Source organism: Microplitis demolitor, chromosome 7 (genome assembly GCF_026212275.2).
Source record: "Microplitis demolitor isolate Queensland-Clemson2020A chromosome 7, iyMicDemo2.1a, whole genome shotgun sequence".
NCBI lineage: Eukaryota > Metazoa > Arthropoda > Insecta > Hymenoptera > Braconidae > Microplitis > Microplitis demolitor.
This window is the reverse complement of record NC_068551.1, coordinates 3845062-3867298: the sequence shown is the minus strand read 5'-3', so window position 1 is coordinate 3867298 and position 22237 is coordinate 3845062. Positions and strand designations below refer to the sequence as shown.

General features: G+C 34.5%; 2 protein-coding genes across 6 annotated transcripts in view; both read right to left on the bottom strand.

Annotated features, from left to right (window-relative positions):
- Position 1: 1 nt before the first annotated feature.
- LOC103577049 (spectrin alpha chain) lies at positions 2–9204 on the bottom strand. Its single transcript, XM_008557530.2, has 4 exons — positions 9123–9204; positions 8716–9004; positions 1201–8178; positions 2–305 (listed from the first exon to the last, which is right to left on the bottom strand). Exons 2-4 carry the CDS (start codon positions 8863–8865, stop codon positions 177–179), a joined length of 7257 nt encoding a protein of 2418 aa, XP_008555752.1. The 5' UTR covers positions 8866–9004; positions 9123–9204; the 3' UTR covers positions 2–176.
- A 5838-nt stretch (positions 9205–15042) lies between these two features.
- Positions 15043–22237, bottom strand: part of LOC103577048 (ecdysone-induced protein 74EF) — a 64658-nt gene continuing 57463 nt past the window's right edge. For all 5 annotated transcript variants that reach the window (XM_053740864.1, XM_053740863.1, XM_053740862.1 and 2 more), the window contains one exon: positions 15043–16626. In XM_053740864.1, coding sequence (XP_053596839.1) covers positions 16076–16626 — 551 coding nt within the window. In that variant the 3' untranslated portion in view covers positions 15043–16075. The remainder of the gene's footprint in view (positions 16627–22237) is intronic.

Genomic DNA, 22237 nt, shown 5'->3' with positions numbered 1-22237 from the left:
CTTGCTTTGATATTTATTTAAATTCAAGCGGTTATTTTTATTGACTCAATTTTAACAGCTCAATTAATAAAAAATAATAAAGGTCATATAAGATCATAATATATAATATTTAATTTAATAATATAATAAGCAGTGAGAATTACTCGAATTTGAATATATATTTGTATATTTATTTATTAATTTTGAAAAAGTGTGCGAGTAAAATCGATGTAATCTAGAGCTGCTGTGATAGGTCGTTCGGTTTTTGGATCGACGTATGGTTTCATGCGGGCTACGCAATAGTCGGCCATCTCTTTAGTGAGGTTCTGAAAAATAAAAATTTTAATTAATTTAATGAATATCAATTGCTTGTAATTATAATAATTCAGGTCGGCCGTAAACCGGGAAATATGGAAATGTCAGGGAATTTCGGAAAGTATCCGGAAATTTAATTGTGACAGAAAATTTTTCAATAGAATACTAGTCAAGAAAATTCAAAATTTTTAAGTCATTTTTTCTAGGCTGTGACTCGAGAAAAATGCTCATACGACAAAAAGAAAAAATCAAATTGTAGCTTCAAGTGTCAAGTTTTCAGATTTGGTCTTAAAAATTTTTTTTTATTATGCAGAGCTCCGGAGTAATCATAAGAAAACCATCGAAAAAAAATTTTTCAAATTTTTGCTCGTCTTAAAAATGGTGTACGGGCTTCAATAAATTTGATTGCTCCGGAACTGTGGATAATAAAAAAATTTAAAGACCAGATCAGAAAACTAGACACTTGAAGCTACGATTTGCTTTTTTTGTTTTTGCTGTGAACCATTTTCCTTCGAGTTACCTGGAGAAATCACTTAATTTTGAATTTTTTTTCAATATTCTTCAATTTTTAGGACCAATGTACTTTGAATTGATTTTAATTATAAAATTTCTTATTAAATATCCAACTTACATATTTTTGACATCGAATAATCGAAAGTAGGCCGTGTTAATTCATTTTATTGACTTTTTTTTGGTTTCCCGTATGATTTGATTATAAGATTGAATTATTGACGATAAAAATTAAAAAAATAACTTGAAATATCTTAATGATACGAATAAAATTTTCGAATCAGAGAAAACTGTAAAAAACTACTGGAAAACCGGGAAATATCAGGGAGTTTTGAAATGATTTTTTTGTGGCCATGTTGTAATTGTTAAAAATAAATGAAATTTAAAAATAATTACAGCATAAAGTTCCTCTTTGGTGACGTAAGGCCGATCTGCGGCGGTGATAGCACGGAATGCGTTCTCGATTTCCTCAGAACTCTGAACATTTTCAGTTTCTTTGCTTATCATAAACGCCATGTACTCCTGCAACGAGACGTAGCCATCGCGATTGGGGTCGACGATATCGAGAATGTTTTCGAATTCTGGATCAGGTTGTCCTTCTTCAACCATCGGTAAGTCGTAACCGAGAGCGCGTAAGCAAGATTTGAATTCTTGGTGATTCAAACGTCCACTCTTGTCTTTGTCAAAGTGTTTAAACATCATTGAGAACTCCTTAAGAGCGTCTTCGGATACTCCGGACTGATTACGTGCCTGGATTTGCTGCTCCAAGTTGTGCTGCATCCTCATGCCCAACTGGTCCAATTGATCCCACTGCTGGGCTAAACCGACGGTACTGTGCTCAGTGTAACGGTTGTCAAGAATCAAATGTTCCTCGAGTGTGGCACCAAGATCCTCGATCTTTTTCAAATCCTGTCTACGTGCCCGTACTTCCTGAGTTTTTCTTTTGGTCGCTTCAAGTTGTTGCTCTAGAGATCCCGAGCCCTCCATCATCGAGGTACGGGTCTCTGCGAGCCACTGATGGAATGCATTAGCATGTTTAGCAAATTCTTTTCTCAATTTATCATTCTCCTCTTGACGGGTCGCCTCCTTGGCAAGTTCAACGTCACGTTCTTTAATTATTTTTTGTAGATTACGCCAAGTATCCTCAAGCGCTTCCATTGTAAACCAGGTGTAGGGATTTGGCCCGACATTGAAGCTCTTTATCTGCCTGTCAAGCGCAGCAAGGGCTTGGAAATCAGCCTCAGCTGAGGAGAGACTGGCCTGGAATTGAGCATGAGCTTCACGAAGAGCACGAATTTCTTCAATGCTATTACAGCGGACTGGATCAGTCAAATCTTCTTCAGCATTCTCGAACCATGAGTTAAATGCTGATGCTTTTTTAGCGAATGTAAGATAAAGTTCTTCAATCTGACGGAACTGCTCTTGCATGCGCAGAAGACGTTGCTTGCGTGCGTCGGAATCAGCCAACAATTTTTGCCAGCGAGTGATGACGTCAGCATGACGTTTTTGAATACTTGCAGCTTGATCATGTCCAGAGTCAACCAGTCTCTCCTTCAGGGTCGTAATATTTTGTATTCCCTCGTGTTCAAATGCATGGAGACCGGCGTCAAATGTCTCCTGCTTGGTAAGCAGAGTCTGGACAGTAGACAAATCGCGACCGAACTCTTCAGATCGTACGTGAGTTTCTTTATCAGCGATCCATGATTCGACAACGTCCGCTTTCCACATGAACTGCAAGTAAGCTGAGTTGTCATTAAGACGAGTCTTGCGTTTAGCAGCAAGACCACCAAGTTGTTCAAGTTTATTACGCAGTTGATTGCAACGCTGTCCAATAGCGTCAGCACGATGATTACCAGCTTTAATTAATGCCTCTCCAGCATCACAAGTTTCTTTGCAACGTTCACTGTGAGCAGCAAAATCGGTTTCAAAGGCGTCGTGTTTTTTCAACAGACCCTGGACAGCAGCCATTGTGTCTCCATAGTCTTCGACAGACAAAAGCTGCTGCTTTTCAGTGATCCAAGCCTCCTCTTCCTCAACTTTAGCAAGGAATTGTTGATAAGTCAATGATTCATCAAGCTTTTGACCTCTATTTGCTGCCAATTGTTTCAATTCCGCCCAAGCTTGGTTCAAAAGCTTCAATCGCTGTTCTATTTCCGGAACACCAAGATTGGAAACGTCCATCAGTTTTTCTCCTGCTTCCTGCACAGCTTGAATAGCTGGCTCGTGGCTGGCTAACTCTGCTTCCAATCTCTTGTGCTTCTTTTTGAGGTTTTGTACTCCAGTTAAATCACGGCCGTAATCATCGGAGCCGACCAATAATTTTTTCTCTTTGATCCAGGATTCTTCGTCAGCGATATCGCGGAAGAATTGATGGAGAGTGTTGGCTTCATTAAGTCGCGCTTGCCGGTGCGCAGCCAAGTTTCTAATTCTCTCGTAACGTTCATTGATACTCTGACGCTTTTCTTGAATGCCAGCGGCATCGAACTGTCCGCTTTCAATTAGCGAGTCAGCTTGACCATTCATGTCTTTTATTCTTTCCTCGTGTGCTTGGATATCTGCTTCAACAAGCTGGTGTTTCTTCATTAAATTCTGTACTGAAGCAAGATCTTTACCAGCATCTTCGGAGGTCAGTAGACTCTCAACTTCTCCAAGCCAGAAGTCAAGATCTTTTACTGCGGCTATGTACGTGCGTTGTTTGTTGGCTTCTTTCAGTTTCAATGACTTTTCAGTTGTCTTCTGGGTCAAGTACTCCCACTGATCGGCGATTGAGGCAAGACGTTTTTGTACAGCGTCTTCAGATCCAGCGCACTGATGCTTCTCGATCAAGTTTCCACCCATTGCTAACACAGACTGAATACGGTCGGCATTTGCTGCTAATTCAGCTTCGAATGCTTGATGTTTCTGGTGCTTAGATTGAATATTAGCTGGATCTTTGTAATTTTCTTCAGTAGCGAGCTGCAATTTCTCAGCGATCCAGTTCTCCATTTCATCGGCGTCACGTGAAAATTGTTGAAGAGTCTGTGACTCCCCTAACTTAGATCTCTTTTCAATAAGAGCGTCCTTAAGATGTCTCCAGCGATCCAAGACTTGGCAACGACGATCGTCAATAGGCTTGGCTGCGTAATGCTCAGCGGCGATCAATTGATCAGCAAGAGTTTGAAGCGCAGCTATTTTTTCTTCATGAGCATTTATCGCCTTGTCAAAGTCCTCGTGCTTCTTGATGAGCGCCTCCACATTGTCACTGCTGTCAACAGCATCGGCGCTGCTCAAAAATGCCTCACGTGCACTCATCCAGTTTTCCGCTTGCTCGCAGTCACGGCAGAAAAGCTGAAGCTCAAGATTCTGGTCCAGTTGCATACGTCTCTGGATCCATGCTTTCTCTAACTCTTGTCTTGCCTCAGCCATTGATTCGAGTTTCTCCTGAATTTCAATGCTGGCGTAATGACTCGACTGTAAAAGCTGTTGGCCGAATAATTCAAAGGCTTGGAAAGTTCCAGCACGTGCGTCAATTTCTGTTCGATGTTCCTGGTGACGTTCGAGAAGTGCCTCAGCCCCAGTTACATCGGATGCTAATTCTTCGGAAGCAACGAGTCCCATCATTGAATTTATCCAGGCCATGAGGTCACGATAATCGCTGAGGAAACGTTGAAGATCATAAGAGTCAAGTAATTTTTCTTTACGCGAATTAGCTTTGGCAGTAAGCTGAGTCCATTCCTCATTTATTTCTTTCTGCTTCACGTAAGTCTGGTCAGCAGTATCAGGATGTGACTGCATCAAACGATTGGCTATCTCATCTAATTGTTTTATCTTGTCACCCAAAGCTGCCAAGTCTCTCTCAAGTCCTTCGTGTTTGCGCTGCAGAGCTTGAACGCTTCGTAAATCTTTACCCAGGTCATCATTGTTCAATGCCGCGTCTTTTTCACGGATCCAGTCCTTAGTTTCATCAACATCGCGGTGGAAACGCTGGACCTCATGAGCAGATCCAAGCTGGCTCGCTCTCTCGGCAGTGAGTGTCTGCAGACTAGTCCACTTTTCATTCAAGTCCTGTATCTGCGTGTGGATCTTCAAAGCAGCCTCAGTCTGACCCAGACTCATCAGCTGAACCGCGATCTCATTCATCTCAGCCAATCGAACTTCATTTGCCTTCAAATCAGCCTGGAAGTCATCGAACTTCTTCTGCATGACTTCAACTTGCTCCAGATCTTCACCGACATCTTGAACCTGGGCATGATTTTCCTTGTCCTTGATCCAAGTTGCGAGTTCCGCGGCTTCTCTCACCAAAACATAAGCTTTCGCAGTTTCATTTAATTTATTCTGACGTTCGCGTGCTAATTGAAGCAAATCATCATACTGAGCTTGAATCTGAGCCTGTCTGGCAGCAATGGAACTCTGCTCGCGAGCCAAGTTCTGTTGAGAAGCACTCAACCCGGCTTCAGGCTCAACTCGCTTGACATAAGCAGCAGGAACAAAACCCTGGCGATCATTTACTTCCACTTTCCACCAGTCTTTGTTATTGGAGTTCAACAGAGTCAAAGTGTCTCCTTTCTTCATTGAAACTTCACGCGGCGACTTCTCGGCGTAGTCATAAAGAGCAACGACACATTCTTTGCCAGCAATCTCGACAGTTGGAGTCTCCTGCTGTCTGCAAGCAGCAGCTTGTTCTCTCAGAGCAGCAATAGTGCTTGCAAAAGCTTCCAAGTCACTTACAAGCGCTTCGTGCTTTTTCAACAGAGCTTCAGAGCTGTCCTCGTCCTTTCCATAGTCCGAGTTCAGGACAATCGGACGTTTTTCCTTCATCCAAGACTCGGCTTCATTGGCATCAGCGAAATACTGATGAGCTTGAAGCGAATCATCCAAATCAACTTTACGTTGGCGCGCTTTTTCTTTCAATTGACCCCAGTGTTCATCAAGAGCAGCCAAGCGTTGGCTTATTTCCTCAGCAGCAAAGTGACCGTCTTGCAGCATTCGTGACCCAGCTTGACAAACAGCAGCCACTCTTGGTTCGTGATTGTTTATCTCTGCTAGAACTGCTTGATGTTTCTTTTGGAGATTCTGGACCCCAATTAAATCACGGCCGCGGTTGGTACTTGCTGCGACTGGTTCTTTTTCACGGATCCATGCCTCCTCATCTTCAATATCGCGGAATAATTGTTGGACTTGAAGAGAATCTAACAGTCGTTGCTTACGGATGCTCATTGGCCGCTGAAGCGCCGAGTAACGTCCTTGCAGTTGCTGCTGCTTAGTGCGAATATTGTCTGCATCAAAGTGACCAGTGCTGACAAACTGCTCGGCAGCTTGGGTGATACTTTCGATCCTGTCAGCATGGGATCCAACATCAGCTTCCAGCAGAGCGTGTTTCTTTTGGAGATTTTGTACACTGGTCAAATCTTTTCCATAGTCTTCGGACATCAACTGACCCTCGACTTCGGACAACCAGAGCTCGATGTCTTCGACGGTGCGATTGAATTGCTGTTGCTGTGAAGCTTCTTGGAGTTTCGTTCCTTTTTTCTCAGAAGCTTTGGTGAGACTTTCCCAGAGCCCGACGATTTCGTCAGTACGAGCGCGGATGCGGTCACTAGCGTAGTGGTCGCTGTCAATAAGCTCTTGGCCAGTCGATACCATTTCCTCCATTCGTGTTTTATTGGCATTGAGCTCTTGCTCAAAGTTCTGGTGCTTCTGGACTTTGCCATTCAAATTTGTAGGGTCGAGATAGCTGTCATCGGTAGCGAATTTCAATTTTTCATTGACCCATCCTTTAGTTTCGTCGCAGTCGCGCTCAAACTGCTGTAGTTTGTATGCGTCTTCAAGACGGCGGCGTCTCTGTGCTGATTTTTCAAGTAAAACAGCGCGACGTTCAAGCAAAAGCTGACGGCGCTGAGCAACATCATCAGCGGCATAGTGCTCGCCTTCAATTAATTTACCGGCAAACTCATCAAGAGCTTTGATTTTTTCCTCTTGAGCAGCTAGAGACTTGTCAAAGTCCTCGTGCTTTTTAATCAGAGCCTCTACGCTGTCAAGAGAGTCACCAAGATCTTCATTGGCGAGAAAAGCTTCTTGTTTAGCCATCCAGGCATCAGCTTGCTCGGTGTCTCGGTAAAATAACTGAAGATCCATGCACTGTTCATAAAGAATTCGTCTTTTTTCCCACAGAGTTAGCAGAGATGACTTGTCTTCAGCAAGAGAAGTCAATTTACGTGCGACTTCTTCAGCTGCGTAGTGCTTACGCTCGAGCAATTGATTACCAGCGAGTGTAGCGGCATCAAAACTATCAGCGCGAGCGTCTATTTCTCCCTTGTGCTCTTGGTGACGTTCAAGAAGAGCTTCAGCACCAGCTACATCCTTGGCAAGCTCGTCTGCTGAAATTATAGCACGCATGTCATTCATCCAGGACACGAGGTCCCGGTAATCAGCAAGGAAGCGATGGAGATAATAAGACTCGTCCAATTTTAACCGACGTTCTTTAGCTTTAGCTGTCAAACTTTCCCATGACTGGACGATCTCTGCGCGCTTGGCTTGAATCTGCTGCGAATGATCAACCTGATGAATCCCCGCTAAACGATCAGCTTCGGCTCCCAGTGTCGCGACTTTGTCTTCCAAAGCTGCCAGATCACGTTCAATACCTTCATGCTTACGCTGGAGTGTCTGGACACTCGCAAGATCACGACCAAAGTCATCTGATGACAGGACAACGTCTTTCTCAGCGATCCAAGTCATGGTTTCGTCGGCATCACGATTGAATCGTTGGATCTCGTGAGCTCCGAATAATTTTTCTTGACGTAAAATCGCCAACTGCTTCAATCTCTGCCAGGATTCATTCAACTCTTCCTTTCTACTCAGTATTGTGTCACGCTCTGGATGTCCATCAAGCAATAATTTATCAGCCAGCTCGTTTACTTCAGTGACTCTGTACTCCTGGCTGGCAACGTCTTTCTGAAACTCATCAAACTTTCTCTGAAGCACTTCGACGTGTTCAAGATCATGCCCGAATTCATCTGTGGTCACAAAAGCTTCTTTGTCTTTGATCCAGAACATAACTTCATCGCAATGCCGTATAAATTGGACCAGAACTAGCGCTTGCTGGAGTTTCAAACCCTTGTCGGCGAGTCTAGTCAGCAGCAACTCCCAGAGACGATGGAGTTCTTCAAGTCGCTTACGAATCATGTCGCTGGAGAAGTGATGCTGCGCAATCATTTCAGATCCAGTGTTATCAAGTAGTACGATCGCATTTGAATGCGCGGCAACTTCAGCTTCAAATGCTTGGTGCTTTTGAATTTTTGCTTGCAAGTTTGTTGGATCCTTGTAATTTTCATCGGAAGCTGCTTGTAGTTTCTCATAGATCCAGCCTTCGAGTTCGTCCGCATCTCGTTTAAAATACTAGAAAAATAATTAAATAATTAATGATAATGAAATTAACCGATGTATAATAATTTTTGAATTCTTTTTTTTTTTTAGATAAATTATGAAAAAAAAAAAAAAAATAATTGAAAAAATTGCACCTGTAGTCTTTAAAATTTTCTACATGTGCATATTTTTAGTTTTTTTAATTTAATTGTTGAAAAGAAAATTCAAAAATTTCTAATTGTTAACTTCTATGATTTTGAAATTGGTAAACACTTAACAATTTTTGGATTTTTTTTTTTCCAAATCAGCTCAAAAAAAAAAACTAACAAAATGCACGTGTAGAAAATTTTAAAAACTACAGGTGCAATTTTTTCAAATATTTTTTTTTTATCATTAATAATTTTAAAAGAAACTCCAAAAATTATTAGACGTCAGATAACTTCAGAATCATAAATAATTAAATATAAATGATTTATAAATTAAATCTGATTATTTCATAATCAATATAATTGATGATTAAAATGTAGGACAAATAAATTAATATCAATTAATAATAAAAATATGACGTACCTGAAAACGACGGGAGTCCTCGAGCTTGTCACGTTTGCTGCGTGCCTCTGATTTAAAATTAGCATATCTTCCAAGCACCTGTTCACGTCTTTCCTGTATGTCTTCCGGATTCTCAAGAATCCTGACTTCTTTCGGAGTTATTTGATCCATTGTTGGTGATTATCAACACCCAAGAAACAGGATAAGCCCAAAATGGCTGCCGGGTGTGGCAAAGAAACTTACGGGTCAGATATTTAGTAACGGTAATCAATAAACTGTTTTTTTCACTGCGCAATCGCTTAATTCACTTCTAAAATTATATATAAATTATTTTTTACCAATACATATATCTATATATATTTATATATTATTTTTATCAATTGTTGTTACTTAATAATAATTGTTATTTAATTATTTAAAACACTTACTCTTGATTAACGTCAATTCTCGATGAATTCTGTGAAATTACTGAGTACTGACTCACTGGTAAAATTAAAACTGATGCTCACGCCACCACTTAATGTCTTCTATGAATGTAAATAAATTGTAGACATAAATGTGTGTGTGCACTAGTGTTAGTTTATCCTAAAATGGCCGCTTTGACCGGGAAATTTTGAAATTTAAAGTACTTGCGACATCATAGCTCTAGGGCATTTAAAAAAATTAATTTAATGACATTTTTATTTAGATTCATGTCAGCTTTTAATTACCTGACACCAAAATTGGATACTAGTTAATGAAACTTGATGAAAAAATAATTAATTGGTTGATTTTGAATTTAATTGCACATTTATTGTGATATTTTAAATTAAACTTACCTGGGAATGAAAAATTAAAAATAATTGGATTGAATTTTAAATTTATATCAATGATTAAAGGCGGGGCTGTGTTCATTAAGTGTAAGAAATTTGTGAGGTTTCAAAAGTACGAATTTTAATGAGTAATTATAAAAAAATCCATATGGGAATCCAGCGTTGATTCTTATAAGGGTTCTTTTATGGCGTTTCGGAAGGATTCCCGTATGGTTTACTATAAGAATCTTAATTTGTTCTTTTAGTCATATATAGAAATCCAGACACCCTGGATTTTATAGAAACCCCGATTCCTATATGTGTTTCCCACAAAAAAATCCATACATTCAAGTTCCTTTATGGGAAACCAGGTACCCTGTTTCCTATGTGAAGTTTTCACATGAAAATCCAGGTACCTACAATTTCCTACACTGTGAAAAATTGGGATAAAGTCGAAGTGATTACGGATTTTATTTAAATCTGTATTCACTCCCCTTCAGAGTGTATATGGATTTTCCATGTAGAAATCCAGATACCCATGGTTTCCTACATGGATTCTTATATAAATCTATACACCCCGATATTTTCCTATGGATTCTTACATAACTTCATAAATTTCTATATGGAAGCCTATGGATTCCCATGCGATCCCACATGGATTTTTTTAATAGGGTAAGAATTAATATAGGAGTGTGTGGATTTATATAAAAATTCATCTAGGAAACCATGAGTATCTCCATATGGGAATTCCACATAAGAAACCCACATAGGAAGCTGTGGTTATCTAGATTCCCATATAGGAACTTGACATAGGAACTAAGATACTTGGATTTCTTTGTAGGAAATTTATATAGGAATCTAGACTGAATTCTTATACATGGATTTTTTTGGTAGGTTTTCCTCATGCCAAGACAAAAATTTTCCTACATTACTAAGAAATTATATAGGGAATCGGGAAATAAATAAATAAATAAATAAATTGGAAAATAATTATGACGTATACAAATTTATCAAATTTGAAAATATTATTATTATTAATAATTATGAACATAAAATTTTTTTAAATATATCGACTTTCTAATCTTATCAAAAGTATAAAAAAAAAATTAATTATCATTAGAATGAGTTTAAAATTATGATATTTTTCGATACCGTGTTATTTCCTGTTTTCAACTTAAATTTTTTAAAACAGGAAATTAAAATCAATACAAAAAATAAAAATAGCTTTTATTGTTATTACTATGAAATAAATATCAAGTATATTAATAGACACTAATAATTAATTAACAATAAACAATTTAAAAAGTAAAATAATTGTTATTGTGCACAGTGCCGTTAAGTACAGCTGATAACTTTTATTTATTTATATATTTTGATAAAAAATATTAATCTAAAGATTTTATCAACGGATATGTCATAAGTCTTCCTGATATATTTAAAAATATAGTAATAACTGATAACTAAATATGTTAAATAATTTATGAGGATTAAATTATGAAAGATAAAATAAACATATATATACATATATGTAATTAATTAATAAAAATAAGTACGATATGATACAGTATTGTTTTTATTAAATTTCACCTAGAAACAACGAATCACAGAACGTTACATTAGAGTTCCTTAATGTCAAATTTATATAATAATAATAATAATAATATTAATATTAATAATTATAATAATAATAATATTTTCACATTTTACAAATAATTATGTAGCCTATTTATATGATAAAGTCTTATCTGTTATAATATTTAAATAGTAATGTGATCAATCATATATAAATATATATAATGAACCTAAAAAAATTTTGTATTAAATAATTGTTTTTGTTTGTATGTTTAAAAATTTATACCGTGTATTACAAATATTTAAAAATTTCATATTTTTGGATTCAATTAATAAAAGTTGCTTATATTGATGTAGGTACTTGCTTCGTCAATTGTACTGTTTTTTTTTATCATTATTATAATTAATTTTTTTTTTTTTTTTTTTTATGAGCGAATGTAACGTCAATTTTAAAAATTTTTGAATAAATAAATAGAATGTCAGTAGAATAAAAATAAAAAAATGCGTGTTTAGATCAATGACAAATCTATTGGCGCATTTTTTTAAATTTTATTATTTTACTAAATTTATATATTTATTATAAATTTATAAATTGGCTTCTCTGCTACATTCACACTCATTGTGAATGTAGCAGACATACAAATTTAAAATTATAAATAAATAGAGTAAATAATTAAAAAAAAAAAAATTTATAAAAAATGCACTTATTAATTTCAAAATTTTTGAAATGCCGATTTTTTTCAAATTTTATTTTTTTAATTATTTACTCTATTTATTAACAATTTAAAAATTGACTGGTCTGTTACATTCACACGCATTTTTCTTTTCATTAATTTAGTTTAGATTTGTATTTATATTTATATTTAAATTTAGATTTATATAATATAATTTATTCAAATACACGTAGTAATATATCGCTTCCAAATATTTGCGTATTAAAATTTATCATTTATATTTTTTATTTTATTTTTATAATTAAAATTTATTGAAATCTCTTAATTGTTTCAAAGTAATATATAATTGGGTCAAGGGAACATGACATATATTTTTTTTCTTTTTTTTAAGTACTGACGATGAGACAATGAGAGTATTATCGTGATACGTATAAAGGATTTTGTTTTTTTTTTTAATATTTGTTCTTTTTAGTTATTTATTATTATTTTTTTTTTTATAAAAGGCAACATGTCTTTGTAATTATATAAAGGCAATTTGCTTTGTATCATTAGTATGTCTGGCGTCCCGGAATATATTCATTGTTATGCTGATTTATTTATTTACTTTATTTTCTCTATAATTATAATAATTATTATTTTCTTCACGACTATCCGTATAATTTAAAAAAAAATCATATTTTCAAAAAACGCGTGGGATCGTCACAGGCATTATTGGCAGCATTTAATCACTGTACAGTTTTTTTTTTTACTATAAAATTTAATTCGTTTGTTGGATTATAAAATTAAAAAAAAATGAAATGTAAATTAAATTAAAAAATTTTAATTACAAAAAATAAATGAAACAAAACAGTTTAATAATTAAGAGAGCACTAATGAGCTTTACACGTTTTTTATACCAATTACGTTAATTTATGATTATTATTTAAAATAAGTTTTAATTTTTTTCGTAGGTAACACACACTGAGTACTAGGGTGCTCGTTAAAAATTTCATTTTATCAGCCTCATAAAAAACTTCTAGTGAAAAAATACCTGGGGAATTTAGATTTCTTTTTAAATAAAAAAAAAACACGTGGCTCAGAACGATCAAAGTTCATTTTTTTTTACAATCGCGGTTTTTTTGAAATATCTCATGAAATATGCAGATTTATGGAAAAAATCATAGGAACAATTTTATAGGAAATTAAATTCTCTACAAAAAAAGTCTTGTACATTTTTTTTGTAAAATGCGTATTTACAAAGATATTTAAAAAAAACTTTTTTAGATCTTATCAATTGAACATTTAAAAGTTTACGAATGTTAAATGTAAAAAATAATGATTTTTCTTAAATATAGACTTCGTAACTCGTAACATATCAATCATTTATACTTTTCATAGTTTTTACACACTTAGAAAACTATCATTTTCAAAATTTGTAAACCTTAAAACGCTCAATTCAAGATCTACAAAAAGTTTTTTTAAAATATCTTCATAAATACACATCTTATGAAAAAAATGAATCAGAACCTTTTTGTAGAGAATTTAATTTCCTACAAAATAGTTCTTATGGTTTTTTCCTTAAATCTACATATTTCATGAGATATTTAGAAAAAACCGCGACTGTATTGAAAAATCTTTAATTGTCCTGAGCCACGCGTTTTTTTTTTACTTAAAAAAAAAAAAAACCAACTTCTCCAGGTATTTTTTCACTAAAAAAAAAACTTTTTATGGGACGTCTGATAAAATTTAATTTTTAACGACCACCTGGGTACGTTACGTATCCAACAATATATTTATTGACTTTACAATAATAATAATATTAATAATAATAATAATAATAATAAATAATTATTATCATTATAAAATTTAATTACGTCTTAATTTGTCTTACATTAAACAACAATTAGAACTATGATAGATATCTTAATTTTTTCTTTAATGATACTTTGTTTTATATACAAAATTGTTACTATGACATATAATAATTATTAATAATATTTTAATTATTTAATTATGTTTACTCTTAAAAGCTCACAACGCGCGCCAGTGCGTGAATAAATAATATAATAAACTTTATTAAATGTTATAATTTTATTATTACTCATTAATTAATTAGTTAATTAATTAAATAATTAATATTTATAATATTACAATGTCCCAGGTTGATCAGGGAGAGGGTAACGCACTAATTTAATTATTGGCTTCGGTATAAAAACATGGAAGCTGTTTGTTTATTTTATTAAATATTTTAAAATGTGCGCTGGTCAATGAAAATTTAATATTTCATATCAATAACCTTTTAAACAATTAATCTGAGCATTGGTCAATTATGAGATTGGTACAAATGTTGTACTTTGACAATATATATTTATATCTTTATTTATATATAGTAATAATTCAATAATAGTTATAATTATAATAATATTAATGGGTATGTTAATACCCACAAGAGTCATATATGTAGTTTATATGCATCCTCGTCCTTGATCCCTGATGTGGTGTAATACATCTCACAGAGACACATCGACACTCACTGATTTAATGACATAACATACAATATATATTTATATTATATATCATATACAATTATATAATATTTTAATAGAACTTACTAAACATGTAATTTGTTTTCTTTTTTTTTTCTTTTTTTTTGTTTGTAAAGTAAAAGAACTAGTATCCAATCAGGGAACTAGTACACGGTCACTTCATGAATTTGTATACATATTTAGTAAATATATACTGTAAAAAAAGTGGTGTTAAATCGGTGTAAAAAAAAATTTTACGTATAGAAATTAGAAAAAAAAAAATGTATTCCATATAAAAATTTAGTGAATATTGTCTGGAGGAAATTTCAATTTTACTATGTACTTATTTAAAAATTATACAATTTTACGCTCACCATTTCAATCACCAATAATTTAATTAATTAATAAAACTACTGTATAACTGCAGTGATCGATTTAATAAAAATATTCACAAAGTTAAGTATTTTGATACTGAAGTTAGCCGACGTTTAATGTTTGGATTTTTTAAAAAACAGTAAATTATAAAAAAAAAAAAAATTCAAAAATTGCACTTACAGTTTTTTTAGTTTTCTACATGTGCATATTTTTGTTTTTTTTTTTTTAAATTTGTTGAAAAAAATAATCGTAAAATATTTTAAACATCGAAAATTTTAACACTTATACCGCGTGGACTTGCCCCTTTTATTAACAGTATAAATATACAAATACATGAGTAATCGGGCACTAGTTCCCTGGTCGAGTACTGGGTCTCTTACTTCATTATTTATTTTTTAAATATAATAATATTTACAAAAAATTTAGATTGTATTTTTTTTTTTTTTTTTTTTTTTTTCAATTTATTTTCAATTTATTTTCCGACCAATAACAAAACGAATTGCTCAATAACATTCTTGGACCTCTTGTACAGTTAGCCAGCACCAGCTTTTCACCTTTTAATTAATATCCCATTTTCAAATTTGTTTTTTAAAAATATACAGTGTGACCCTCCCTGAGCTCTTGGCTCCACACATGGCGACACTCATCCGTACAAATATTTATATATTTTTTTTTATTTATTCATTTATTTATTTAGAGACATACGTCCATACATTCTGCCCTCTTTCCCGAAAAGCGCATTTTTTAAACCATTTCACAGCCCACATTTCTTTATAATTCACAACTTTTTTTTTTCCCCATATCAATCTTTAATTTTCCTTCCCAATAACAATTTTTTTTTTTTTATTATAAAATTATTAAATGTACAATAAATAATTTAGAATTTTAAAAATTTACAATTTTTATTAAAAATTCTATACAAGTTAAGTAAATTGCCAGTTTTTTTTTTTTCTCATAAAAATTACAACAGTACGAGCACCATAATTTACCATACGACTTAAAAGTCTATAAATTTTATCAATATACAAACATTTATACTCAAAAATAATATCATTTCAAAATTTATAATTTTTCTAAAAATTTATTGTCCCGTATCCAGACAAAAATAATAACTGCGGGTTTTTTAATCTTGCTTGTGACAATGTCACTAATAATTATAATTGTCAATGTTTTTTTTAGTACGTAAATAAACAGTATAATTAATTATTATGATGATAATAATAACAATAATAATAAAATTAATAATAACAAATTAATGGAGTCAGAGAGGGTACAACATTTAGTGTTGAGTTGCATCAATATGTTGACACTATTTGGCAGGAAGAGCTCGACACAACCAAATTAATTTATCCAATTAATATTAATAATAATAATAAAAAATAATAATAATATTATTATCAATAATAATTAATTAATTAACGATTAATTATTTATTAATTAATAATTAGTTAAAAAAAGCCTTATCTCACGCTCCTGTACAGTCGATCTCGATTATATCTTTTGGTACATCAACAAACTGATAAACCAGCCTCTGTCCATCAACTTTAGCCAAAATACCCCGCTGATAATAATATCTGAGTGCCCGGCCCATGGTTTCGTAATTCATGTCTGGTTTATTTTTATGCAGGCCCCATAATCGAGACACAGCTTTGCTGTCAACAAGTTTGAAGACTCCTCTTTCACGATTCGTCCACTTTATGTACCGTGGACAGTACTCTCGATCTTGCAGTAACTTGAGTAAAAATTCCCACAAATAAGTCGTCGATCCTTCGCGTGATTTTCTCTTTACCGTCGCGCCCTCACCCTGTCGCGCTTTCTTCAATTTATTTTTTTTAGCACGGGGTGGAAACCCGAGCTCCAGAAGGTACAAGTCGTCGGACACAGAACTCGTCGCTGCCTGAATAACACTCGTGGGTACGCCACCGGGTCCTCTTGGTGGACTTGGAGTACAAGGTGCTGCAAATTGTCCATTGCCGGCGTACATCGAGTTTACGTAACTATTGTAGCTCTCCGTTACTGTAAAAAATGAAATGTAAAATTATTTAAATAAAGTAAATATTGATGTGTTATTTATGGGTCGTTTATTTAAAACAGTCAGACACTGGCTAAAAAAATTAGCAGACGTAAATAAATAATATTTTTTTTCTAGATGATAAAGACGAAATAGCTGATAAAAATAACAACGAAGTAGTTAAGGTAGATAGGTGGATGGACGTCGATGGAGAACAGGATTGGTGATCTCGTGGGAGCAGAAGACCGAGGATATAAGCATGACGAGTGAGAAGGGAAACACGCGGGGCGTGAAGAGTGAAGAGAACTGTCTGGTGCAACACACTGAAGCTAAAGACTGCATGTAGGATAGCTTAGCAGACTACACTGAAAGCTGTATATAATATGATGATAGAGGACTGACCCGAGTCAAGGCTGTATGGTGACGGCATCAAGTTTTAGTGCATAATGACAGCGTTTTATGAGGCCACGGTTTCACTCGAGCGTACTGTGCGCAAAAGGTGCACATATCCATATGTATCTTTACTATCTTCCGCTTAGCTTTGTGGAAAATTTCAAATTTATGTAACGTTTTAAAATACTACGCTGTACACTGGAAGAATTTTCGGTGAACGCGGATTAAATCTCGAGTGATCACGGAGCGAATGAGTTTATTTATTTAGTTAACTTGGAGTGAAATTTACTCCGAATCGGAGTAAATCTAGATTTAAATAAAATTCATAATCACTTTGAATTCACTCCCAATTTTTTACAGGGTAAAAAAAAGGGGTAAGAAGGTGGTGTAGGTGTTAAATTTTGCAGTGTTAAATTTCAATACCGAAAATGGTGTTAAAATAACACCACTGCCGTGTAAATATTCTTTACCGGTGTTTAAAATATTTTATGATCCTAAAATTAGTAGACCATTAACAATTTTTGGATTTTTTTTCAACAAATCAATTCCAAAAAAAAAAAATATGCACATATAGAAAATTAAAAAAACTGTAGGTGTAATTTTTGAACTTTTTTTTTTTATAATTTACTGTTTTTAAAAAAATCCAAGCATTGTTAGACGTCGGCTAGCTTCAGATCATAATATTTAACTTTGTGAATATTTTTACTAACTCAATCACTACAGTTATACAGTAGTTTTATTAATTAATTAAATTATTGGTGATTGAAATTACTTCCCGAAAATATTCAATAAATTTTTATATTTTTTTATCTACTGTAATAAATATTTTTTTTAAATTTCTATACGTGGAATTTTTTTCTAAACCAATTTAACACCGCGTACACCAATGTTATTTCATTTTAACACCGCTCTTTTTACAGTACTCTTCCGCTTTGCTCAGTGTTAAATTTAAAATTGAAATAACTTTTCAAAATACTATTAAATAAAACCCTTATGTATGAGAGAAGAACTAAACGGCGAACGTGAGAGATGCGTTTTTAGTTAAAAAAAAAAAAAAAAAAAAAAAACTGCAAGATATCCTGGTGAATTCTTGGTGCATCCCAAGTATATAACGTGTGTATGCATGGTTGGTCTAAAAATACAAGAGAACTGTTGTCTTCTTTCTCTTCCTTGGTGTCTTGGTCTTGGTCTCGGTCTCGGTCTTGGTCTTATTCTTTATCTTCAAGCTTATGTACTTCGTAGTCTTCTTCCTCTTCTCGTTCTTCAGCTGGTTCTTTTGGGTGCAGACCCCAGGAGCGTAAAGAGAAACGAGTTGGATATTTTATGTTGCAAGTTTTATTATTACTCTTCAAGGCAGCAAACCGCGACTAGTGTTATGTATAATGTGTTGCCTGAGTAGAGCGGAATGAGTTATTGCTAGATGAGTCAATCGTAGACCGTTGTCTAGGATAAGAGTGGGAGATACTGACTTGTCTACTCGCTCTCTGGCTTCACTGACCTACACCACTATCAGTGACGGCGATGAGGTAAACCGAGGCCATTGCAAACTCGCTATCACTTACTACGCGTTATTATTTATCATCATCATCATCATCATCATTACCAAGACTACATATATTATATATATATATCTATATACTTGTATATATAATAGACACTTAGACTTAATAGCATTTCAATGCCGTTCAATAAAAGATGTAAGAAATATTTATTAAAAAAATATAATGGAGTAAAATATAATTGAGGCAATTGCAAGCTGCATTGGATCAATTACCCGGTAGTCTTTCTTCCTGACAGTCATGACAGGAAGTTTAGGCAAATGTTAAACGCGTAATGGAATCAGAAGGTTAAAAATACATGTCCATGTGTGTGTGTGCTTGTGTGTGTGGAATTAAAATGGGGAGTCTGACAAGCGCAAAGACTAGTGTAGTGCAGAGTAAAGGAAAGAACAAGTAAAAAAGTTTGTAAAAAAAGTAAAAGGTAGATGAAGAGAAGGAAGAGTGACGCAGGCAAGTAGAGTGGAGAGGCCGAGTCGTTTATTTTGCGAGAATTTGCGCTAGCCTCGCGACCGGAAGTACAAGTATAGCAAAGGCGGGGATTGTACCAGTCGATAAATGTAGGAGAGGAGGCCGCTTTAGGAGGAAGAACACGCGGAGACGAAAGGGGATCTGGGAATGATCTGGTGAGGACGGTGGGGATTCCAGGGACACGGCAATCTTACGAGCTAAACTCCGATCTGACTAGCAAGACGAAGAAAGACGACTACCAAGACCTCGGTGCAGACTGATGCTTTAAGAAATAAAAGGGTTGTGTTGTTGTGTAAAAACACCAGCCACTAATATGTATAAGTAACACTGGATGCTGCTGCGTAGATGTTGGATATTACCGGAATTCTCGCTTACAAATATTTATAAAATAACAATTGATAAAAATGACAATAATAAAAAACATATTTTTAAAATAAATATATACATATATATGTATTATTATTGGGTTTCTTATCATTTTTACTTGTCTGCAGTTTGTACAGCAAACCTCGTATCCGCAATTACCAATACACTCAACACCCGGATGCTTCGGATCTGCAGTGAGAGCCGGCAGCTTTGGCGTATCAGTGTAGTGGTGGTATAGAGGTATCTTTATCCTCAACTCAACTCTTAGAATAACTCAAGTGTTTATTTTTTAAGAAAATAATATATAAATATGTATTGGACGGATGGTGGGGGCTCTTGAGGAAGTTTTTTTATAATTTATGCATGTACATACTGAGAAGCGTATAAAGTTGATTGACATACTCACATATGTCTTTCTTACACACCCAATGGCAATTAGGAAGAGGAAGATTAGCGGATTTAAGTGCGGGAACTATCATGTGTGATGGCGTAAAGAGTCTTCTTTTAGTACGCATACATATGCATATATGTATATAAATGCACATGATATTCCATTGGTATATTATATATATCGGGTGCATAGAGAAGAGTAAAAAAAGACAGAAGGGAGTAGAATAAAGATGGAGGTCTAAATGAGAGAAGGGGAGAGTTGACCTTCAGCTGCGCCGGGAAAGTCAGCCAGTCACTGACCGACAGACTAACTTAACAGCTCTATCCTTCTCTTTTGCTCACTTGCTCTTTCTTTCTACTCTTCTCTCTACGCCGATTCGCAACTGCTAGTCTGATGCACCATACGCGCACATCCACCGTTCTTTCTTTCCTTATTTTTATTTTTATTTGTCTCTGGAGTGTGTACTGCGGTGGACTGCTGCTGCTTTGCTCGGTTTCTGTCTCTCTTTTACTTGCTAAGCTCACCACTCGACCCGTATCCCCGCGTCTGCTCCCATCCCGCGAGCCGGCATCCGCAACTCGTGCACCTTCATCATCAACTAAACCTTCCTCTGTGCACTTTAATCCCCAACTTGTCTATCTCTCCTTCAAATATCTCTGTCTCTCTTACCTCCTTTTATTTATTATCATTATTATTTATATGAATACACATTACATATGCATATATATGTAAATTGACAATTATTCATCAGGTCTCAATAATAAAAATACTTTATTAACAAATAAACTAGTATTGATATTAATAAAAAATAATACACGAGTATACTGATAAGAAAAAATGGAATAAAAAATATAGTTATTATTATAAAAAAGTTTAAGAGGAAAAAAACACGTAGACACGTTTCGTCTTCCTCGTTTCATCTTTATTTTGCTGATTTCACTTTCTTAAAGCTGTTCTCTGGTGATAAGACCTCCTATCCACCATCCGCGACTGGCTTCCTTTGCGAGCCGATGACGTCACGGCAGGCAAACCCCCCACCCCACCCCTGGCATATCAACTAATTCTTCTTCTTCTTCTTCTTCTTCTTCTTCTTCTTCTTCTCTACTAGTACTGTATAGTAGTCTACACTAGACCAATACAAGATTAGTATAACTCAATGGGTCTACATATAATACCGAGTCTAGGTCTGGGTCTAGGTCTGATTCTTGTCTAGGTCTAGGCTACTAACACATGCCGGTGGCGTTAAGTTCGTACGTATTTCATTACTATGCGTGTCTTTGTCGTCATTGTGCTAAGAGTTGTTAAATAAATAGTCATGTGTCATGTCACCAACCCATCAATTTATCACCGTGACATTGTTATTATTATTTGTGCACCACAACTGTAATTATTAATACCAGTACACCTGTCTTTGTTTTGTATATATATATATGTAAGTAAAGTAATTAATGAGAGTGAGAGAATAAGAGAAAGTAGGTAGAGGCTTACGTGACGTACGCGCATTAAACGCGGATATAAGTACATATTAAATGTATATATGTATATATGTATGTATACTCGGTCTCGGTCTTGGTTTGTATTATCTGTATCTTACTTTACTGTACATTACATTTAAAGTTAACTTACGCATTATATATTTAGAAACTTGGTGTTGAAGTTGGATCGTGTGTGGATCCACACATGAACACAAGAAAGAGAAGGAAAACTTTGCGGAGGAGGATTTAGTCTCAAGTTAAATAAGAATGTACGGAGTAAAAATTTAAAGTTTAATTTATTTACGTTTATTTATAGAGTACTATAATGGAAACTTAACCCTTTGAGCGGTACAATTGCGCGAAAACCGTGAAACTTTAGTTAGATACTAAGTAGTATAGATAAATGTATGTATGTATGTGTATATGTATGTATGGATGTATATGCGGGTAAAAGAGTAAAGTGGATAGCATCAGCCGCGACGAGATCCGTTCCCCAGGCATAGCACATATTATACCGGAAATGAATAATTTTATACAGTAATTTTATATTTTTTATTCGCCCTTGGGTGTATGGTTTTAAAATAAATTAGCAGAAGGGTTAAATGTTAAGGATAATAAAAATGAATATTGTTGTTATTTAAAAATTTATGTATTGAGAAAAAAAAAATAAAAATAAAAAAGAGGAAACGAGTAAGTAAGTAAGTATGTAAATGGTTGATAATGAAATGAAATATATACGGATGTGGGACAGAGTGTGGAGCGAGGAGAATATAAGAGAAGAGAAGAGAAGAGGAGAGGAGAGGAGAGAATAAGAGTAAATCTGGAAGGATCGGCGGGGTAAGGTGGTGATGCTGGTGGTGTAGCAATACAAGGGCGGAGAAAAAAACGTTTGAGAGCTCAAGATATAGAGAGAAAAAGACAGAGAGAGGGGGAGTGGTGCAAGCAGTTGCCACTGCCTAGCCAT